The following is a 20,158-nucleotide window of genomic DNA, read 5'->3' as shown; positions in this document are numbered from 1 at the left end:
GCTATTTCAGTGTTTGGTGTACTTCCTTAATGCAAGAAGAGTCACATCCATGAGAGCTCTGAGTTAGAATGAGAAGAAATTTCTAGGACATCATGTTTGGAAGGAGTTAAAGCAATCATCTAATTTAGTATCATTTTGTGACCGAGGTAACTCAGGTACACATAGAGGAAGTTAAATAGTCCATTAGGCCTTAACTTCTTCACCCAGAGTGATGAGGATGATAATTTCTACCTCTCAGAGCTTTTTGGAGAGGGCTAGTGTGATTAAATAAAATAGCCCATGTGAGCATTGGACCTGGCACAATGCAGGCACTCATTAGTTTTTCTTTCCCAGATCACAGAGCTAGTTAATAGGTGAGCCAAGACTTGGCTCTCATATGGTTCTTAACTCCAAACCACTCATCATAGTGCCTTTTAGCATTGCGCAAAAGGTCAAAGTCAATTTGGTCCTCAACATAAAGTCTCATTTCAACCTAGTTCGTGTGTAAACTAGGAGCAATGCCCACTAGACTATAGTAGATGCTCAATAAATCCCTTTAAATTAATGGAAGAAGTGATGTAGCTCCTTCAGGAAGATATGAACAATTTCCAGTGGGGTACTTCTTTCACTAAGTATTTTTATTTTTAAACTAGAAAAAAAGCAATAGGTTTTTTTGAAAAAAGTTTTCTGAAATGTCATTTAAAATGGTTCTATGAGTATGTCTTCTTCATGGTGGCTTTTTATTGATTAATATTTGTGAGATTTTAGCAGTGTGACAGAAAAAAGGCCTTAATAAATGACAGTTTTCAGAAAGCTTTATATAAGCAAGTAAATGTTCTGAATGGATTTTTTCTTCTAAAATGCTTTACAAAACAACTTTTTTTTTGTTTTTACAAAAGATATTCATCTTTGAAAATATTACATTAGTGTTGTAATCAGTACAATTTTGATAACAATTTGATATACCATTTTTAAAGTATCTCAAGAATAAATTTATTTTATTTATAAATTTATATTGTATTTTATTGATTTATTATTAAAGTTTCTCAAGAATAAGTTGAAATAATCACGGTTTCAAGTGCATTATTGTATTACCATTCAACTTTAATTCTAGTGAGTGTTATTAGATTTTATAAAAGTGAAATTTAAGAAGTGTTGGGTTGATAAATGTTTCAGTAAATGGCTACTGAAAAGTGGCTCATTTTAAGAAGAAGCGGACATTTTCCTAAAGTTATGCATTCTGGATGAAAGAAGAAACTTGTCCCCAGTTAAAGCATTGATGGAGATCACAACACATCTAATTGGATTGATGTACTAAATCCATTTATATAGTTTACTGCCTGTTGATAGGTCAGTGACTATTGAGATTAGCTTGTTAACATCACACTTTGAAAAAGAACTGCAGGTATTCTCTATGGTTGATTAACTTGCTCAGTAATTCAATAAACAAAAATGAATGTATCTGTAAATGTAATTTTGGGGGGGCTTTCTTCATATTTTGTCTAGATGGATAGAATTATATTTTGACAGTTTTGCTATGAACTACTTGATAAATCACAATATATCACTATCACCACTAATTACCACATTTTGATTAATCTTATAAACTTTGGTTAATACTGAATCCAATATATCACTATATTGATACACTAATTATAGACATAAGGACACTTGAACTTTGAAATCATCTGAAAAATGTTATTAAGAATTATGTGAAACCAAATGTTTGTTTATATAGACATTTAATTGCCAGCAAAAGAAGCAATTAAAAGTCACTGCAGAATAAGAGGCCAACCTTTGATAAACGTGGTTTTAAGATTGTTACAGAACTTGTGGTGATGATAACATGGTGTCTTGGAGGATGTTAACAACTGTAGCAGAGTGTTAATTAAGAATGACGTAATCTGCAGCTCAGAATTATTAGTATCATATGTTAGCTTAGCTGGACAGGAGCAAAAACCTAGTTTCAGTTATGATGAGGGCTCAAATTGTATTTATCGTGGAAAGATTAACATTTTCTTTTTACGCTGTTCCTGAGACAATTTAAAAATCCTGAATGAAATACAGTCAAATGTAAACATCAAGTCCCTAGCTCATTTACATACGTGCCAGATTTTCAAACTGATTGCTATTTGAACCTAATCTGTCATTGCTGGCTGCATTAGCTACAACAAACATTACATTTACATATTGATTTCTTATTTTGTTTTAGTGTAAATAATCCATAATTATAGTAAATTTGGTCTTCTGTTGACAAGAGCTAATATGACTATAAGTTTAGAATGGAAATTTAAATTGCCATGTGTCATGCTTTTTAATTTAAGATCTCGATGTATCTAAAAGGATAAAAAGATCATTGTAGATCATAAAATATTCCCAAAGAGACAAAAGAGAGAACATTTGTAATGCCTTTTGGAATGAGATGTTGTAAAATATTAGTGAAAATTCAACAACACATTCCAAGTTTACTATTTACATCTTTATAATAAAAAGTCACCGTAATTTGCTGTTTTCGCTTCAATATCAGGTCGTATTTAAAAAAATAAAATCTATTGGAAATGAACCTTCTAAGCCTATTATTTTACAATTATATTTTTGTTTAAAATATCCAGTGCAAGAAAAGGAATAGCATCCACACAGCAGGAATGAAACAGGAGATTTCGATCCCTATGTTGGTGTTAATATTTTACTCATCTTAACTACATAAATAGCATTGATTTAAGAAGTATAATTTTACCACCAATAACCCCTCTTGGTTCACTGGACATATAGACTTATTAAGTAGCATTGGGAACAAATTCATGGTTTTCATTTACATTAATTAAAAATGTGTTGTATTTTCAAAGTTAAAATAAAATTTTTGTGGAGATAAAATTTACATACAATAAATGCACAATTCTTAAGCATCCCCTAGTTCTGTGTTTTAACAAAAGCATATTGTTTTCTACCATGGATTTTAATAAGTGAGATTTTCATTCAGATGTGTGTATACAGATGTTTATAGACAGACAGACATTTGTAAGCCTGTGCTGAACTGATGATAGCTCTTTACTTGAGTGCTGTGAATATAGAAGTCCTAAAAGTCCTTATGTCAGTCAACTCAGGATGCTATAACGAAATACCATGGACTGGGTGGCTTAAACAACAGGCATTTATTTCTTATAATTCTGAAGGCTGGGAGGTACAAGATCAAGGTGCTGGCAGATTTGGTTCCTAGCGAGGGCCCTCTGACTTGCAGATGGCTGCCTTCTCCCTGTGTTCTCACCTCAGAAGAGAGGAAAAAACTCTGTCTCTTTTCCTCTTCTTATGAAGACACTAATCCCATTCTGGGGGCCCCACCCTCACTACTTCATCTAAACTTAATCACCTTCCAAGGCCCTAACCTCTAAATACCATCACACTGGGGATTAGGCTTTTAGTATGTGAATTTGAGGGAGAACACAAATATTTAGTCCATAACAGCCTTGAAGCCCAAGTCTTAATGTGTTGTTTTTTTAGTCTAGTTGTTTAATCTTGGTAGATTTATACCTTATAACAGTGAGTGCTTCCTCTAGAACTCTTACTGTTTTAATAGGAGGGATGTGGTTTAGCCTAGTCAAATCTTCTGCCCACTGAAGACTTTAAGAAGATTCTTGATTCAAGGAATTGCTAGAGAGGAAATCCTTAAATTACTGTTATTATTCTTGATGCTCTCTCAATGTGAAATATACTCAGTCAAGACAGTAAAGACTGTTACATTTATTTTCTTAATGTTGTTACTTTTATCAGTACTTGACATAGAGAGGCTAATAATTTATGGCTTTTATGTTCATATGTATAAAAATGTAGCTTTATTTATTGTGGCCTTTGTGTTAAAATTTGCTGTACATTATTTCCCCCTTATAAACAAAAAACCTGGAAGGGGATATAAAATATATTAAACTAAGCCAATGAATTAAAATGAATTTGGAACTCATTAGAAGGAAAATATTTTACAGATGATTTCTCTGTTCCTGATAAATGTTCACAGCTCAATTGGAATGGGATCTCTTCTGGCACAGGTGGACATTCTGCTAATGAATGAGCACTGGAAGCTCAAGACTTGTGAACAAAAAAGAAAGCAGAGAAGGGCTGTTGTACTCAAACTATTTCTAGAGTTGTATTGGTGGCTTAGATATCAGTGCTTAGGTATAATACTGAAAATTTTAAGGAAGTGGATATCTATCTGTCTGTCTATCTATCTATCTATCTATCTATCTATCTATCTATCTATCTATCTATCTAAACTTTTTATACTTCTCTCTCTTATATTCTACCTATCTCCCTCAACCCCAGTTTTAAAATTAAGAACCTGTCTGAGAGAATTACGAGATGGTATATGTGAAAATGTGTAGCACTTTACCTACTAATTACTTTAAAATGTTCACATTTATTGTATCATACGGCTTTTTTGTTTTGTTTTTGGGGTTTTTGTTTTTTGTTTTTTTTTGTTTTTTTGCAAATAGCCATTAGCTCAAAGCTTGGGGACAATGTATGTGGTTCTCATTACATTTTAAATATTAATTTCAGTCTGTATCTGAGGGTAGAGCAATGGGAAGTTTTAATGGTCCTTGTCTGTTTGTAGAAACAAAACCATCTCCTTGTTGATAAATGTGAATATTCAAACTAAAAGGAAAATCTTAATGGAGAATGAAAAATTAAAAACCGGTGAGGAGAGAATAGATGTTCTATCAAAACATCTATTGCATTGAGTTAAAATTCAAACTGCTTTTAAAAAGTTTCTGTTTGCTTACACCTTTCCTTCTCCCTCTAATTGAAAACATGACATTAAAAAAAAAAGAATCTGTTTTATATTATTTCTCACCTACCTACTTTGGTTGACAATCATCCTCAGAGCTACTTTAAAGGTCAAAAGTTGAAGTAGCATGAATGACTTTGGGTTTTGAAGGTAAAAGAGAGGATCCTTGAAGGTGGATTAACCATGGCTAACTATCCTAATCAACCATTTGGAAGACACTGTTAGGGGAAAAAATGCTCTTAGATTAAGCAACTAAGACTCAACTTATTCCGCTAAGCAGCAGCTAGAATCATTTTGCCTAGATAATATTTTAGCAATAAAGTCTTTGTAAATTATGCAGATCACCATGGTAAATTCCTTATAGTCTTTCCTCTTCCTTTTCCACACCCCACCGCCCCCAGAGAAAAAAACTTCATGAAACAAAGAAACAAAACTTAGTTCACATGCCAGATTCTGTGGAAAGCCTCCTTGGTCTAATACTAGGTATTCTTCTTCTATTTCCATCACACCTTAGGAAAAATGGTATTAGAGTTCTTAGCAAACAGTAGCATATGTGAATTCTAAGTTTTCTGCCCATCCCTCAGTAAACTCACTGAAGGCAGAAATATGATCTTACTGGTTCCCTTCCCTGGTACCCAGAGGACAAATCATGAGTTAGACCTGGACCACTGCTACTTATTTTGTGTGTGTGGCACTAAACAAGTAACTTAACATCAGTTTCCTCATCTGCAAAATGTAAATGATAATAATAACTTCATAAACTTGACATTAGACTCTTAATGCCTGATACATAGTAGAACTCATTATAGGTTAGCCATTATTATTAATGGCTAAGCGAATGAATCAGTCTGAAGTCTGATGTCACAGATACTCCTTCAAACCATTCTCACAAGGAGCATGAATGTGATATGTGAACCCCAAATAAGACTTGTATAAAAAAGGACACTGAGAGTCTGGATAACATTAGGCATAAAATACAATATGTTCAATGCATCAAAATAGCTTTTATCTTCTATGAATTCCTGTAGAGGAATGGAACTAAAACATGAAAAATAACTGCCGTAAAGCACCATAGATCCTTTTGTTAATGTTTCACTGTCATTGAAAGATTTTAAAGTATGGATATCTCTCAAAAGTATTCTATTTTCAATAAGTTATAACAGGTCACCTTAAAAATATTAATAAAAATTTCCACTTGGCTTTCTAAAATTTAATATTCATAGTTCAATGAAGTGAGGATTATTATCTTTTTCCTGAAGAGGAAACTGAGAATATACAGAGTAATTAAGCACCTAAAATAAGTCCTTGAAAAAGTCCTTGAATGTGGTAGATAATAAGTACTATTGAAAGAATGTGTGACTGACATTTCAGGTCATACAGCTAGCAAGTAGTGGAGCAGTGATTCAAATCTGGATCTGTGACTCCAGAGCAGTTTGAGGCCATAAATATTTTTTCTTGCCAACTTACCCTTCCCCAGGGCTATTGAGGAATTGTAGAAATAGACTAAATTGGTGTTCTTCTAGAGTAGTTTGGCAGTCAGTGCTGATCTTGGCAAACCTTTCTGCAGTTATTGCACAAATTTGCCAGTAAATATCAAGAGACATATCTAAGGAATTGCATAAAGGCAAGCACTAAAAGTATGAAATGTATGTGTAGATTCATATGTGAAGATAAAGAAGGATCTGTATAATAATCAACACTTCAGGAATTCTGAGCTCCTTAGCCTGTCATTCGAAGCCCCCATAATGTAGGCCCTTAATGTTTTTCAAGTTTTCTCTTTCACAAATCCTTCTTCACATCCCCTTATACTTCTTCCTTGTTGCTTTCTACACCCTTCTCTATATTCTCCAGTCTCTATCTCTGTTCAACCTAGTCTATATCTAAAATTCATCCTCCATATCTACTTTTCAAATTACCATCTATCCTTCATAGAACTTAAAAGGACTCTCTACAATTTTTATATCTTTTAACCTCTCTGAATAGTCTGTCTTGAGGTCAGTGATTATGTTTTTTATTCCTGTATTATTACAAATAATAGGAATCAAATCATTCAAGAAAGAAGGAATGAATTGCAAACTTTTAGCAGGCTGGAGGTGTATTCATCTTTTTATCCCCAAAGCAGCCTAGCTAGCCATTTGGGAGATAGGATGCTGTCATGTAAACACAGAATCAAATATAGTTTAGAAACTGAGTTCTATCTTTCTATGGCTGCATAACCTTGGGCAATTTCTTAACCTTTGTGAACCCTAATTTTGTGAATAAAATGACACTTCACAGGTAGACTCAAATAACGAGAATTAGTAATTCTTTGTATCTAGTTTCAGGATATACAGAGCTATTCCTTAAATGTTTATAGGTTTGAATTGAATCACCTTTTAGTATGACATGCTATAATTACATATTAAATAAAGTATATGATATAGGAATTCAGAGAATGGTGGTCTATAATAAATACAGATGGTAGGTCATGAGGTGGTCTAAAAGCTGTGCAGTATTTTGGATGGGAGAAGGATGAGAACAACGTGAACATAGATTGAAGTGAGTATGGTGTGACATTTTGACATGAGGGCAAGTTAGCCAGGCTCTACAGCAGAAGCCAAAATTTGGAGAATATTTGTGAAATAGATATACCTGTAAAAGGCCTTGAAACTTCAAGTAGGCTTTCCATTACTTACCACTTCCCACCCCAAATTCATTTAACATATATATATATTGAACATTGACCCAGCCAGCTGTTTTAGCCTCGCTAGAGGCTAAACACATCCTTCATGTGGTCACACTGAGATTTAGCCTCGCTAGAGGCTAAACACATCCTTCATGTGGTCACACTGAGATTTTCAGTTTCCTGAACATGGTCATTTTTCTGCACTTAATATTTCAGCATCATTTGGCATAATTGTTCATGCCCTCCTAATTGAAAATTACTTTTGGCTCCCTTATACTAGACTTTCTTAGTTTTTCTCTTATCTCATTGACTATTTATTTACACTGACTCCTCTTCCTCTTCTTGATTTCAAATTATTGGAATGCTCCAGGGCTACATCTTCCCCTCTCTCCTTTTCTCTAACTAATTTCTATTCTTAGGTGATTTCTTTTGACCACAAAATCTAAATACTATCTATACTCTGTGACTCTTCTACTCCGAGATCTCTTACTTGACCTTCAACTCTTATATATAACTGTACACGATACTTCTTTTTGGATATCTAATAGATTATATCCCAAACCTTTCACTCTCAATTTCTCCACCCAGCCTGTCTTCACCCCAGTTTTCTTTGTTAAGTACAGTTCCATTCTACTTGCTCAGGCCAGAAACTTTGGGGTTGTTTTTTCTCTCACAGTCCTTCAGTAAGTTGTCTGGCTTCTACCTTCAAAATACTTCTGAACTGGATAACTCTTCACCATCTCTGCCTCTACCACCCCCATCCAATCCACTATCACTTCTTGCTAAGACTAGCCTCCTATCTGCTCATCCTGCCTTCATTCTTTTCTTACCATAACCAGAGCAGCTGGAATAATATTGTATAAATGTAAGTCCGATCTTGACCATTTACTTGTGTAAACCCTCCAATGGCTTTCCTTTGTAATTACTATAAATATCAAGTTCTTTTCTGTGGTCTACAAGGACCTACATGATCAGACTTCTGCTATCTCTTTCTTATCATACCAGCCTCAATTTAAATGTCACTTCCTCAGAGATGATTTCCCCAACTATTCTGTTGAAGCACTTAGCATTCTCTAAAATTTCTTATCCATTTACTTTATTATTTATGTCCTTTATTAGAATGTAAGTTTCATGAAAGCAGGGACCATGTATTTCTTGTTTACTACTGTATCCCTAGCAACTAGAACAGTGTCATAAACATTTGGTAGGTACTCAGTAAATATATGTTAACAGAATGAATGGATGCTTTGTTCTTCCACATATTATTTCTTGTCTAAAAAGTGCTACCCATCTCTTTTCCCCAAACAAAACAAAAATGTCATCCCTTACAGGTGATAACTCTATAAGGTTCTACTTACTGTTCATATTTTAACTTACATATTTTTTCTCCTCTGACACTTTTCCCTTACCTCTTTCCCCTTTCATGAGAGAGAGTTAGGCATTTCCTCAGTTTTCATTGTACTTTTTTTCAATTTCTTAATTGTACGTCTTACATCACACTATGGCTATTTATGTATCTGTCTACCTTTATTAGATTGTGAAGCTTTTCATGGATAGGAACTATGTATTATTTCAGTTGGTTTTCTTAACACTTGGAATAATGTGAAGGCATTGATTTAATGTTGATAAATAATTGAATCAAAATCAAAAACTTAAATCACATGGTAGTTTTCCAGAAGGCAACATTGCTGTATGTGATACAAAAATAAATAAGACTCTTGCCTTCTGGAAATTCACGATTTATTCATTATTCAATCAATATTTATCTGCTGTGTCCCAGATATTATGCTTAAGTGCTAAGGAGACAATGACAAAGGAACTACTTTGTGGGGTATCATTTCCTTTGATTTTGATCAATAGTATTTCATGCTGTATATTGGTGTTTGTCAGGTAATTTTAGTCTGTAATTAACCTGTGAACTCTATAGGAGACAATAGAGCAAACAGATTAACTGTACAATTCTAATCTTATGTTGCATGTATGTTTATCACATAGTTACAGATTGGCAAATGAGGCCAGAACCATATAGCACATCCAAAATATTTTCCTGATTCCATAGCATGGCATAATTACACTTGAGGCTGGCAGTACAGATTATTCATAAATAATGGTGATAGATTTTTATTTTCAATGCTAATAGTGCTTCTTAGTATTATCATAAACAAATAGCGTGACTTACGCTTCTTCGGACATGTGGCTAATTTTATTTACTCTTCATGGTTTTGACACATTTCTAATATTTTGGAACTTTGGCATAGAGTTTAATGTTACTCTGAATTCTCCATTTTCTGAATTCTATATATTTCTTAGTCTTAAGTGAAAGCACAGTTATTTTGAAGGAATTTTGATATAGCAAGTAAAGTTCTATAGATTTCAGTATCTTCTGAATTTTGACTTAAACCATATTTCTATTCTTATACAACATTCATGAGTATAAATAATAGTTTCATATTTTTCTTCTTTCAGAACAGCTCTTTTACTTGGAATTGAATAAGAGCCTTTGAGTGTACATTTTTGTAACATACCCGGAATTTGATATAATTGACAAATCTGGTTCTCTTGGAAGAAATACATATACAGACAATAGCATATGACTTGTAGAAAATTCTTATGTATGCAAGTATTTAGAATTGAAGTTTAAAAACACCTTGGTAGAGAAGGAGTTAACAGGTTAGCTCCCCTTGGTTGTTCTCAGCATGCTCTTTTGCCTTTAGGAGCTGAAAAGATGATAACATTGGGCCCGGACATGCCTGTGTGGAGGTTATGGTACTCCTGGGGTTTTTGCAGCTAGCTGTAAAGCAAGCTAGAACTTGTTCATCTCAGAGTTTCTTGTTTTTCTTTCAACCCTTTCAGTGCCCTGCAGGAGTCATTAAATCAAAACTTCATGCTGATCATCACCCACCGAGAAGTCCAGCGGGAGTACAACCTGAACTTCTCAGGAAGCAGTACCATTCAAGAGGTGAGTTATGTCTCGCAGCTAAGGAATAAAGGTAGCTCATTATAGCTAATGTTGACCCTGTTAAAGAGGGCTTATCTGTTCTGGTTGGAAACTCTCTTTATGTTTCATTATTGGGTTCTTAATTTTAATTAACTGGAGCATCATGATTACTGTAGATATATTAAATGACTTGACCTAGAAAGACAGATGTTGTAAATGGGAACGCTTGATATTTCTTAAAATAGTCACTTTAAAACCCTGCTTCGAAATGTTCATTATTATGTAATATATTTCATGGTTTTATAGTAATTATTCAAAATATTAATTTGGAAACTGTTGACAGTATGCATTTTCGAACCCGCTTATATTTTATTTGAAAGGTTGCTCTCAAATATATTATTTATAATGTGTACCTTGCCTGTTTCCAAAAGGAATTTGAGGAGGCTTTTCTTAAGCAGCACAATTCCAGTCTTGGGCAGTATTTGTTAGATGCTCTTGGAAACCGTCAGTCATTTAGCTCAGAATATCTGAAAAGAGTCTATTTATAGGGTCAATATTTTTCTTCAACATGGCCAACCAGGGTCACTGTTTCAAAAGAGAACCTCCCCCAAGAGAGAAGAGGTACCTTCTTACCTGTGGCCCCACCTATCTAAAAGCTAGTAATTTATCTCCATGAGGGGAAATGTGTATATGATAGGACCTGTGTTTAGAAACACTGAAATGATGATTTTGTCACACTATTCCTTGTAAGTTGTGAAGACAGTCATTTGTTTTAATGTTTTTTAAAGGGAATTAATCATATTTAATCTTGGATTATTTCATAAATTTTCTTCTTGGACTAAATTGCTTAAAGTGATTACTCATGTCATATTGAAAGAACAAGTTGTTTTTCCCCTAATAATTTTGCAGAAGTGTGTGAATTGTTTCAGTAATGGCTAGACTATTAATTTTCCTTTGTCACGTTTTATCAATGAATTTCAGCTTCTGAATTTGGCATAAATAACTCATTGCTTGAAGTTTATTTTCTCTCTTTATCACTAGAATAGTTACTAGAATAGTAACTAAAATTAAAAAAAATTTTCTCGGTCCCTAATTTGAATCATAGGTTTGAGTTATTTGATTTTTCTTCATGGTTTAAAGTATATTAATTGCCATTTCATTTTTAACCTCTATAATGGGTATTCTAGTCTCTGTATTTAGATTTTTAATTACTTGAAAAACCATTGTTGTTTTTACACAGAGTTATTCTGAGAATTTCATGATAGTAAAATTTAAATTATATATTGAATATAATTAAGGAAATTTAGTTTCAGAATAACTCCAGTTTAATCAAGAAAAGCACAGATGAGAGGTAAATTTCATTCTGTTAATTTATTTTTCTTAAATTAAAGACTAGTATAATGCATGATGGTTAAATAGAGATTGTTTTATTTTTCTTTCTGATGGAATTTTTATTGCTAAAATTTTACTTTTTTTTTTTTTTAACATTTCCAGTTTCTGTTGTTTGAGTGTTTCTACTTTCTCCCACAAGAGGGCAGAAAGGACTATTAAACTGATAGTCTAAAAATGCCATTCAGTGTTTTCAAATTAGCTTCTCTTATATTAACAAAAAGGAGCATAATGGCCAAGTTATTGTTTGATTTACAGATAATTGGCATATTGCAGGGAGGAGACTTAATTTCACCCTTTTAAATTAAACAGGGAGATTTAAAAAGACATAAAATATTCATTAATGTTCGGTGATTATAAAGTAGTGGCATATATTTATTTTGCCTTTATTACTGTTTCGATGGGAAAATACTGCAAATATTTCCGAAATCGAGTTGGCCATACTGACAAGTTGAAATGTTTAAGCAACGTTAATGCAATCTGCTCACACCTGATATCCTATGCAGAGTGATTCAAAATGACTACATCAATTATTAAAAGAAATATTTAAAATTCTGTAAATGTGCCATTGTGCGCCACAGTTGGCTGAAACTGTTCTCCATGTCCTGCTATTTAGATTATCAAATATATTTTAAGCTTCAAGGACTGGAAAACAGTAAATCTTTTTCATACCATTTTCTAAATGAAAAATATCCCAGAAATATTTTTCAAAGACAGATTCTCTTATATATTTCTTGGCAAGAGTTTGGTTTCTTATCCTGTTTCATTTTTTCTCTTTTTCCTTTTCTATGTTGATTTAAAATAATATTTTGAAATGCTACTTTCCATGAAAAATAAATGCAGTTGTTTCTAATATCAATTGCTTTTCTTTGAGTAGACAGGTAAAACACATAGGCTTTTTTATTCTGTACAAATTAGGAAAGAGACTTGGATTATATTCTCAAGGCCTAGGATTATACTCTGTAGACCTAGTCTTAAAACTTTCTTCTTCAACTGTGGAATACCTGAGAGGTGAGGGGTGTGGGTTTCAGGAAGACAAGATGCTATTATGCTACAGCCATGCAACAACCCACAGTGACACTTAAGTACCTGCATTTTTTGTTGAAAGTCAGTTTGCAACACAGTAAAAATATAATTTTGAAATGGTTCTACACTATTTTATAAATTCTAGAATTTTTGCTATAATACATAAGCTTAGTGATGCCATATATCCTAAATCGTAAATTAATTTCTATCACCAGTTTCAGAAATCTCTTTTCAGTGTTGTTTAAGAGGTTCAAGAACCAATATATGAAGGAAAGTAAGAAATTTAAAAAAAAAAAAAGCTGATTTTTTTTTTGTCTCCAATATAGTAGTATATTTGTTGTAGGTGAAAAAAAATATAAACTAATTTTTGGTAATTTTAATTTTTGAGAGCTGTATGGTTTTAAAAGAAAGCGTTTATAATATTTTCTCCCAAAGGAAATTTCTGTTAAATGAAATAGGGTTGAAAAAGGCACTGTGATTTCAACTTTTAATTAAACAAAATACATTTTAAAATCTTGAATTAGAAAATAAAACTTAGATGCAGTTAGAATTTCAAATAAACCCTTCAGTGACCATATGTTCATGCAACTTAGTCGTGATAAACCGATAGTTGTACAAGTGTTTGTTCATTCTGGTCTATGGTCTCTTGCTTCACAATACATGACTTATGTCCTTTGGATGCTCTAGATTTTAATTTAAGCTAGTTTGACATTGAGGGTTTTTTTTTAAAGCTCTTTACAAATCCTTCCACTTACATTATCTTCCTATTTGAAGAAAAGACAGTGATAGTATAAAAAAGTCAGAATGGAGAGTTGCAAGTCGTCATAAGAATATCCTTTCTCTTTTTCCATTATGTTAAATAGTTTGTATAATATATCAAATAATATAACAATAACTTTGTGACAATTGTTCTGTCCTTTTGGGTCCTAAATTTGTTACTTATCACATTTGAAAGTAGTGAATTTCCTTGAAAATTTAAACAAGCTTACCTTATTTTAATGAATTTTCCACACTGAGAATTCAGATTTTTTAAACAGTTAATTGTACAGATTCTAGTGATTCTAAGACTGTTAAAGATATGTGGTTACAAATACACTTGGGATTGGTTAAATTAAGGGGAAAAAATTGATTTGCCTACTGTAAATCCTAAACCCAGGTGTGGAAAAGGATATAAAGTCCCTGAAATCAAGCCAACTTTTCTTGGAAATGAATTCTTTGTTGTCCATCTTACTATTGCAAAGCTTCTATTGGGCAAAATATCCACTTTTCTTTGTAAATGTCATACAAACTTAAGGATGTCATACATACATGACTTAAAATAACAATGATATAAGAAACATAAGTATTTTTGGTGTGGAATCATCTATTATAACAAGAAACACAATGAATAGCTATTAGAATTATTTAAATCCTCTTCCAAATTTCACTTTACCCTAGAATTCTCACTGTTTTATTAATGTTGATTTTGTTCTTAATGGGAATAAAGGAAAAATTGACAACCTATAAAGATATTATCTCGCATGGAATAGTAAGACATTTCATTACTAATACTAGTGATTGTCAAGTGGGAAGCCAACAGTTTGAATTAGCAATAAGAAGAGAACTAAATACACAAATCATATTAGTCCTTAAAAATAATCTTGGCTAAATAATTATGAAATCATGAGGCTAATTCTGATTCCTGCAAATCTGAAGCTATTGTTGGGTTTTGTGTCTTTTTCTACTTGGACTTTCTCAACTTGCTTTACTAAAGTATATTTCAAACTATTCTTTAGTGTTGGAGGTCATTAACAGTAATTAAATATGTAGTCTTTTACTGATTGTACTAATGGGCAATTTTCTAGTAGTGAGTTGACTCTAACTTCTTAACTAACGTGCCCTTTCTGTAAATGTTTTAAGTACAGTGGTTTTTTTGTTTGTTTGTTTTTTGGTTTGTTTGTTTTCCAGTGTGGATAGGGTGGGAGGTGGGTGCTGGCATAGAACTGAAGAGCAGGTTAACTGAGAATATGCATATGCAAGAGGGTAAATTAAATTGTGTGCTTATTTAATTAAAAGTTTAAGTAGTTTCTTTTTACTGCAAGATAAATGGCATATATAAGCTCAATTAGAATGAACCTATTTTAATTTTAATTAGCATATATCATAGTTTGATTTTTAAAAATTTGAAATCACAAAATGACATTTTAGCAAAAATTAAAGATATATCTTAAGTAACCGGGCAGTGAATTCAAGCCTTTATTCAGCTTTCAGAAAAGGAGATTATGAGTTTCTTTCAAAAATGCATGTATGTTATTAGTTTCAAGTTGCATTTTATAACTTTGATCTGTTGAAGTCATGTCATTGCAAATGGACAAATCAGTAATGATCATTTTATGAATATTGAGGTTTTTCTGTGATTCTTAATAAATAATCCCCTTAGGAAATAAGTTTAAGTAATATTTACAATGCAGCCATTTGGAACTGACAAGTCTTTTTCTCCTTCTGAACGTATTTTAGAATAACCTCTACTGGAAATTATTTTTAACCCATGGAAGTATTCTTACCTACATTTCAAGAAGATAGAAACAATGAAATTTTGTTAAGAGTTAGGATAATGCTTTAGTCCTTTGTTACTTAAGACATGTGTATTCTAACATCTACGTGGCCGACCACGTTTCATATGTGATTTGTGGCTTGGTAGTTTTGAAATGCCTGGGTTAAGAGAAATTATGTTCAGTTATCAGAAACTAATAAACATAAGACATTTTTATATGCAAGAAAAGGCAGAGAGTAAATAATTGCACTGGTGACCAATACTGTAATAATCCTGTTTTACAATATGCACTTGACAGGTTGTAATAGTGCTAATTGAAGAGACTAATTCACACTTGCTTCATTCTATTCAAAGGCAAAATCAGCAGCTTGTTTTGCTTTTGACCAGATGGTCCTCATGAACACCTACTGTGCACTTTAAGTGCTTTACTAGAATTACAAAGGCTGGGGGCTGCGTTCGACTCCAAATGATTTGAGAAGAGAGAGAGAGGGAGAGAGAGAGAGGGAAAAAAAACCCTCTGTGCTCAATGGATTTGGTGCAAGTAAATTAATTCTAGTGGACCCATTACACACTGAGCCCCCTTTTCAAAGCTCTGAGCCTCCTCGCTTGCTCTGTAGCAATGAGAAAGAGAAAGAGAAAGGCAGATTACTGCAAACAGAAATAAAAAAAAAGGGGTATGAAAGGGAGAAAAGAGGCCTTGAAGCCTTTCATATCATTTGAGTTTTTCAAGTGCGTTATTTTTGGGGAGGGTGGATATATGAAAAGCCAATTGGAGTTTTTTTTGTTTTAAAGTGCGCTATTTAAGCACCATGAATATAGGCTCAAGAGCAACAGTTGACTGAGTTTACTGTGGTGAAGCTTTGTGTCCGAGGATGAATCAAATTCATTATATTCAGCTCTTTGTGTTTTAACATGAATGTAGGGTTAGTTTCACAAGACTGTGTCTGTTTAGGATAATTATAATTTAATATTTTCCTTTCATAAAGTTATCACTGTAGATGTCTAAAATTTTAATCAAAGCAGATTTTGTACATTGACTTTGAAGCACCCTGACAGTTTAAAATTCAAAGGAAAGCTTTTTTAGTTTTCAAAGGAAAAGAAAGGCTCATTCTAATGGCATTGAAGCAGAGATTATTATAACTAATTAGAAGTCACACATCTGTTAGCTTTTGGTTTGTGACTTACTTATGTATTTTTTGAGTAAAATACATACTTTAAAAATATATTGCTGTTATTGAGTGAACCCAAAGGGATAAAATGAACTTAAAATAGAACCATGTATTTGAGCCAATCATGTTTGCAAATCTCTACATGGTCCCATAAAAATATGTAATGTATTAAAAATCCATTAAATGTAAATCAGAATTGTGTAAATAATAATAACCTTAAGTTGGAATACACTTCTAAACAAAATATTTTCACATTTCTTGTTAGCATAATTCTGGTTATTAACCAAAGTTACTATGAAATAACAGGAAAATGTTAGAAGACTTGTTCAGATTTATAGTTATTCCTCATCCTTAAAACTGTTCCTGTATAATAATGTAATTTAGAATACTGGCACTGTAAAATAATTCTTATTCTAATCTATGTGGGTTATCATATAAGGGATCACATTTAGAAATACATGTCAGCTATTTTGTATGTTTTAATATTTTAACTTTAATTATCTTGTGATATGTATTTGTTGCATGGTTTACTTTTATTTGATGGCATATATGACTGATACTGTAATTCAAGTTCATTTTAATTATAGCTAAAAATACAAACAAAGAATACAACAAAATCATATCAATGCTATGTAACTTAATGATAATTGTAAATATTTCATGGAAAAAAATGTTTATAAGTTTGACCACTCTCTTTAAATGAATGCCTAGAATTTTATTTAAAAAGGCATAATGCAATGTGTCTTATATGTCAATGTCTTAATTACACTTTTAGAAAATAAAATATTGAAATGTAAAAACAACCACAAAAATATTTTAGATTTTATTTCTCAAGGCTTTTAATGAAGAGGGTGGTAGTATGCCTTTTTTGATATTTAAAATAAAATTTTATTTTCTATTAGTTTGGTCATTACTTTGGGCCTTGTTCACTGAAATATAAATTTAGGGTAGGGAGGAATATAAGGGGATCCTCAAACCTTCAACCAACAAAATATCTAATGAAGTTTATAAGCAGTGAGGTGTTAATGAATTGATATCCTTGGGGAGAAAAGGATTTCAAGAAAAAATTGAATCATTAGGAAAAACTTCTTGAAAAAAATTTTTTGCAGTAGACTATTTAAAATAAAGGTGAGACCACTAGGTTCTCTTTCTTATAGGTACTGTAAAAAGCTATCTTTAAAGCCAGAACCTCAATTAGCAGAAGTTGATTGATCATGACCATGCAGTCACTTATTTAGGTGGGGCTGGTTCTTTGGTTTCAGTAGTTGGGCCTTTCTCCTCCTGAAGAAGAGTTTATTTCAATATTATGATATTAACCCCTAGATTCCTGAATGTCAGAGATAAGGTTCTCTCCTGTAGGGTAAAGGTTGGAAAAGGCTGCAGTTTCTTTATAGACCATGTTACTTAAGCTGAAATACCATGTTACCTAAGCTGGGAAATATTTTAACATTTAAGCTCCAGCCATAAAGGAAAAATAGTAACCTCCATAATCTTCTCCCCGCCCCCCACCCCAGCAAAAGAGGAAGAAAAAAAAAAAGGAACAAGTAAATTAAAGGATGCATAAATGAATATAAAGTGCTGATAACATAAGCTAGAGCAAGCCTGGGTATGTTAAAATAAGGCCTGCATATAGAAAATTATTTACATGTTTATCCTTATATACTAAAGATTTTATGGCCATAACCTTTTAAAACATTTGTTTATGGTAATTTTCCTTTTGTTTAATGTGTCTTGTATAAGACTTAATATTATCTTGTCAAGGAGTTATTCTTTTTCATATATACTTAGTGTGGCAAATATACTTTTAAAAATCCTATTGCTCAGTTTAGGGTTATCTTACCTTCTTTTTTTTTTTTAAATTTTTTTTTTTTTTTTTAGGGAAAAAAAGACTTGAAAAGCTCATAGCAAACATTTTCTATAAATGACAAAATGTATTCCTTGCTTTGTGGTCATTGCGTGACCAGACAGTAGAGTACTGGATTGTTTTAAGGTTTTTACAGCTGCAAGGCAAAAGCATCTGCTCATTGCAAAGCCGGCATTGTTTAATTTTGACACTGACTTTTCCATGCGTCTTGTACCAAGCACTGGATTAGGTGCCCCTAAGATGAAATTTGTTTTAAGTTGTTCCCAAAGTGCAGCTGTCCCCATATACAGCCTTGTATACAGCCTTGTAGCTTAACCAAAACAGACAGACATAGGATCAATCAGAATCTTTGTACAGGGTCACCTCACTGGACTAGGGAGGCTCAGAGGAAGAATGTTAATGATACTATTTATTGTGACTATTTGCAAAATTAATTTCCAGGCTAACCTAGTGTATGTAGAAGTACACCCCCAGACACACCTTTTTGGGGCACTTAGAACCATTATTAAATATTTAGCTTTTAAACTGGAGTTTAATGTTTAGATATTAAGGTGCCTGTGTGTACATTAGGCATTATTCTTCCACCGTCAGTTACAAGAAAAATAATCAGTTTATTGGTCACTAAAGTAGTAATTCACCGAAAATAAAACTCAATCTAAAATGGCTTTGCTAAAATCTTGATAAGTGGACATTTTTATAGAATGATAATTTTTCTTTAATGTTTCAAGTGAATAAAAAATGAAAGAGCACCTCACTTCCCGGGTTTCCTGGGATTGTGTGAATTTCTACCCAGCTGGTCCAAATTGATTGATACAGGGCCAAATATTCGTCTGCCTACATTTCAAAGTCTATAATTTGCTAATGAATTGTGGTAATAATCTTTCATCATACATGAAAGATTTAGCCAAACAATTTGCTAAGTATGTATTTTGATCATAAAATTTTTGGACTTATACCAAGATTTACATCTATTTTACAGCTAATGCATGGGGGTGGAGGGAGCGCAGGGGGAGAAATAATACTGAACATGGACACTCGATGGAAAGGGATGAAGGAAACATGGGAAGAAGGTAAAAGAGTAATGTTGGACACGTCCTATGAGTGTCAGTGGAAAACAAACTAGATTTGCACTTAGAATGCAAAATAGTATTTTTTAAATGCTGGCAGAGTCTTAGGCTGTGGTATCCAGAGGTATGGTGTTCATGTAGATGAAGGCAAGGAAAGAATCTTTCCTTTTTCCTTTTACAGCTTCTTCACACACTGATTATGGAAAAATTTTCTAGAAACTACTAGAAAAATCAAATGCCTACAAATTGGAAGTAATTGAAGGCATCAGAATAAAAGCCAGATGTTTGTTAGGGCTGATTTAGAGACTGAAAAAAAAAAGTGAAGAAATAAATGTGATTTGACCAATTCCTGAAGGTGAGAAAAGAACCTCCCAGTTAAGCTTTTGAAATGACTGTAGGCATCCAACAGAGTATTCTCTCCCTCCAAAACACATACTGTACAAAGGAAAATGAGGCTTATATTTGTAGGGGGATACTTAGGATTAAATAACCTCTGTTTGGGAAAGTACGAACCTTATGTGTTTTGGGAGAGCAGCATAAAGTATGCTGTAGAGGAAGTCCAGGATTAGCCTATGGAATGAGAGGACAAGAAATGTTCTAAATAAGACTGTCTTGTGCATGTAATTTCTCTTTCATCATTAGAGATCAAGGTGCCATGACTTCCTGTTTGGCTGATATAATCTGAATTGTTTTTAAATTGTTCATGAAAAGAACATCAGAACATTTTTCCTTGCCTTGCAAGCAGGTAGTT

General features: G+C 32.8%; 1 protein-coding gene across 2 annotated transcripts in view; it reads left to right on the top strand.

Moving 5' to 3' along the window:
- The window catches only part of FAF1 (Fas associated factor 1), a 354,641-nt gene that overhangs the window by 140,341 nt on the left and 194,142 nt on the right, over positions 1-20,158 (top strand). For both annotated transcript variants that reach the window (XM_039885738.1, XM_039885744.1), the window contains exon 7: positions 10,275-10,380. In XM_039885738.1, the coding sequence (XP_039741672.1) occupies positions 10,275-10,380 (106 nt within the window). The remainder of the gene's footprint in view (positions 1-10,274; positions 10,381-20,158) is intronic.

This window comes from Pteropus medius, unplaced genomic scaffold (genome assembly GCF_902729225.1).
Source record: "Pteropus medius unplaced genomic scaffold, Ma_sr-lr_union100, whole genome shotgun sequence".
Lineage (NCBI taxonomy): Eukaryota > Metazoa > Chordata > Mammalia > Chiroptera > Pteropodidae > Pteropus > Pteropus medius.
Note: the sequence above shows the minus strand (reverse complement) of the source record. Positions and strands in the feature narration are given on the sequence as shown.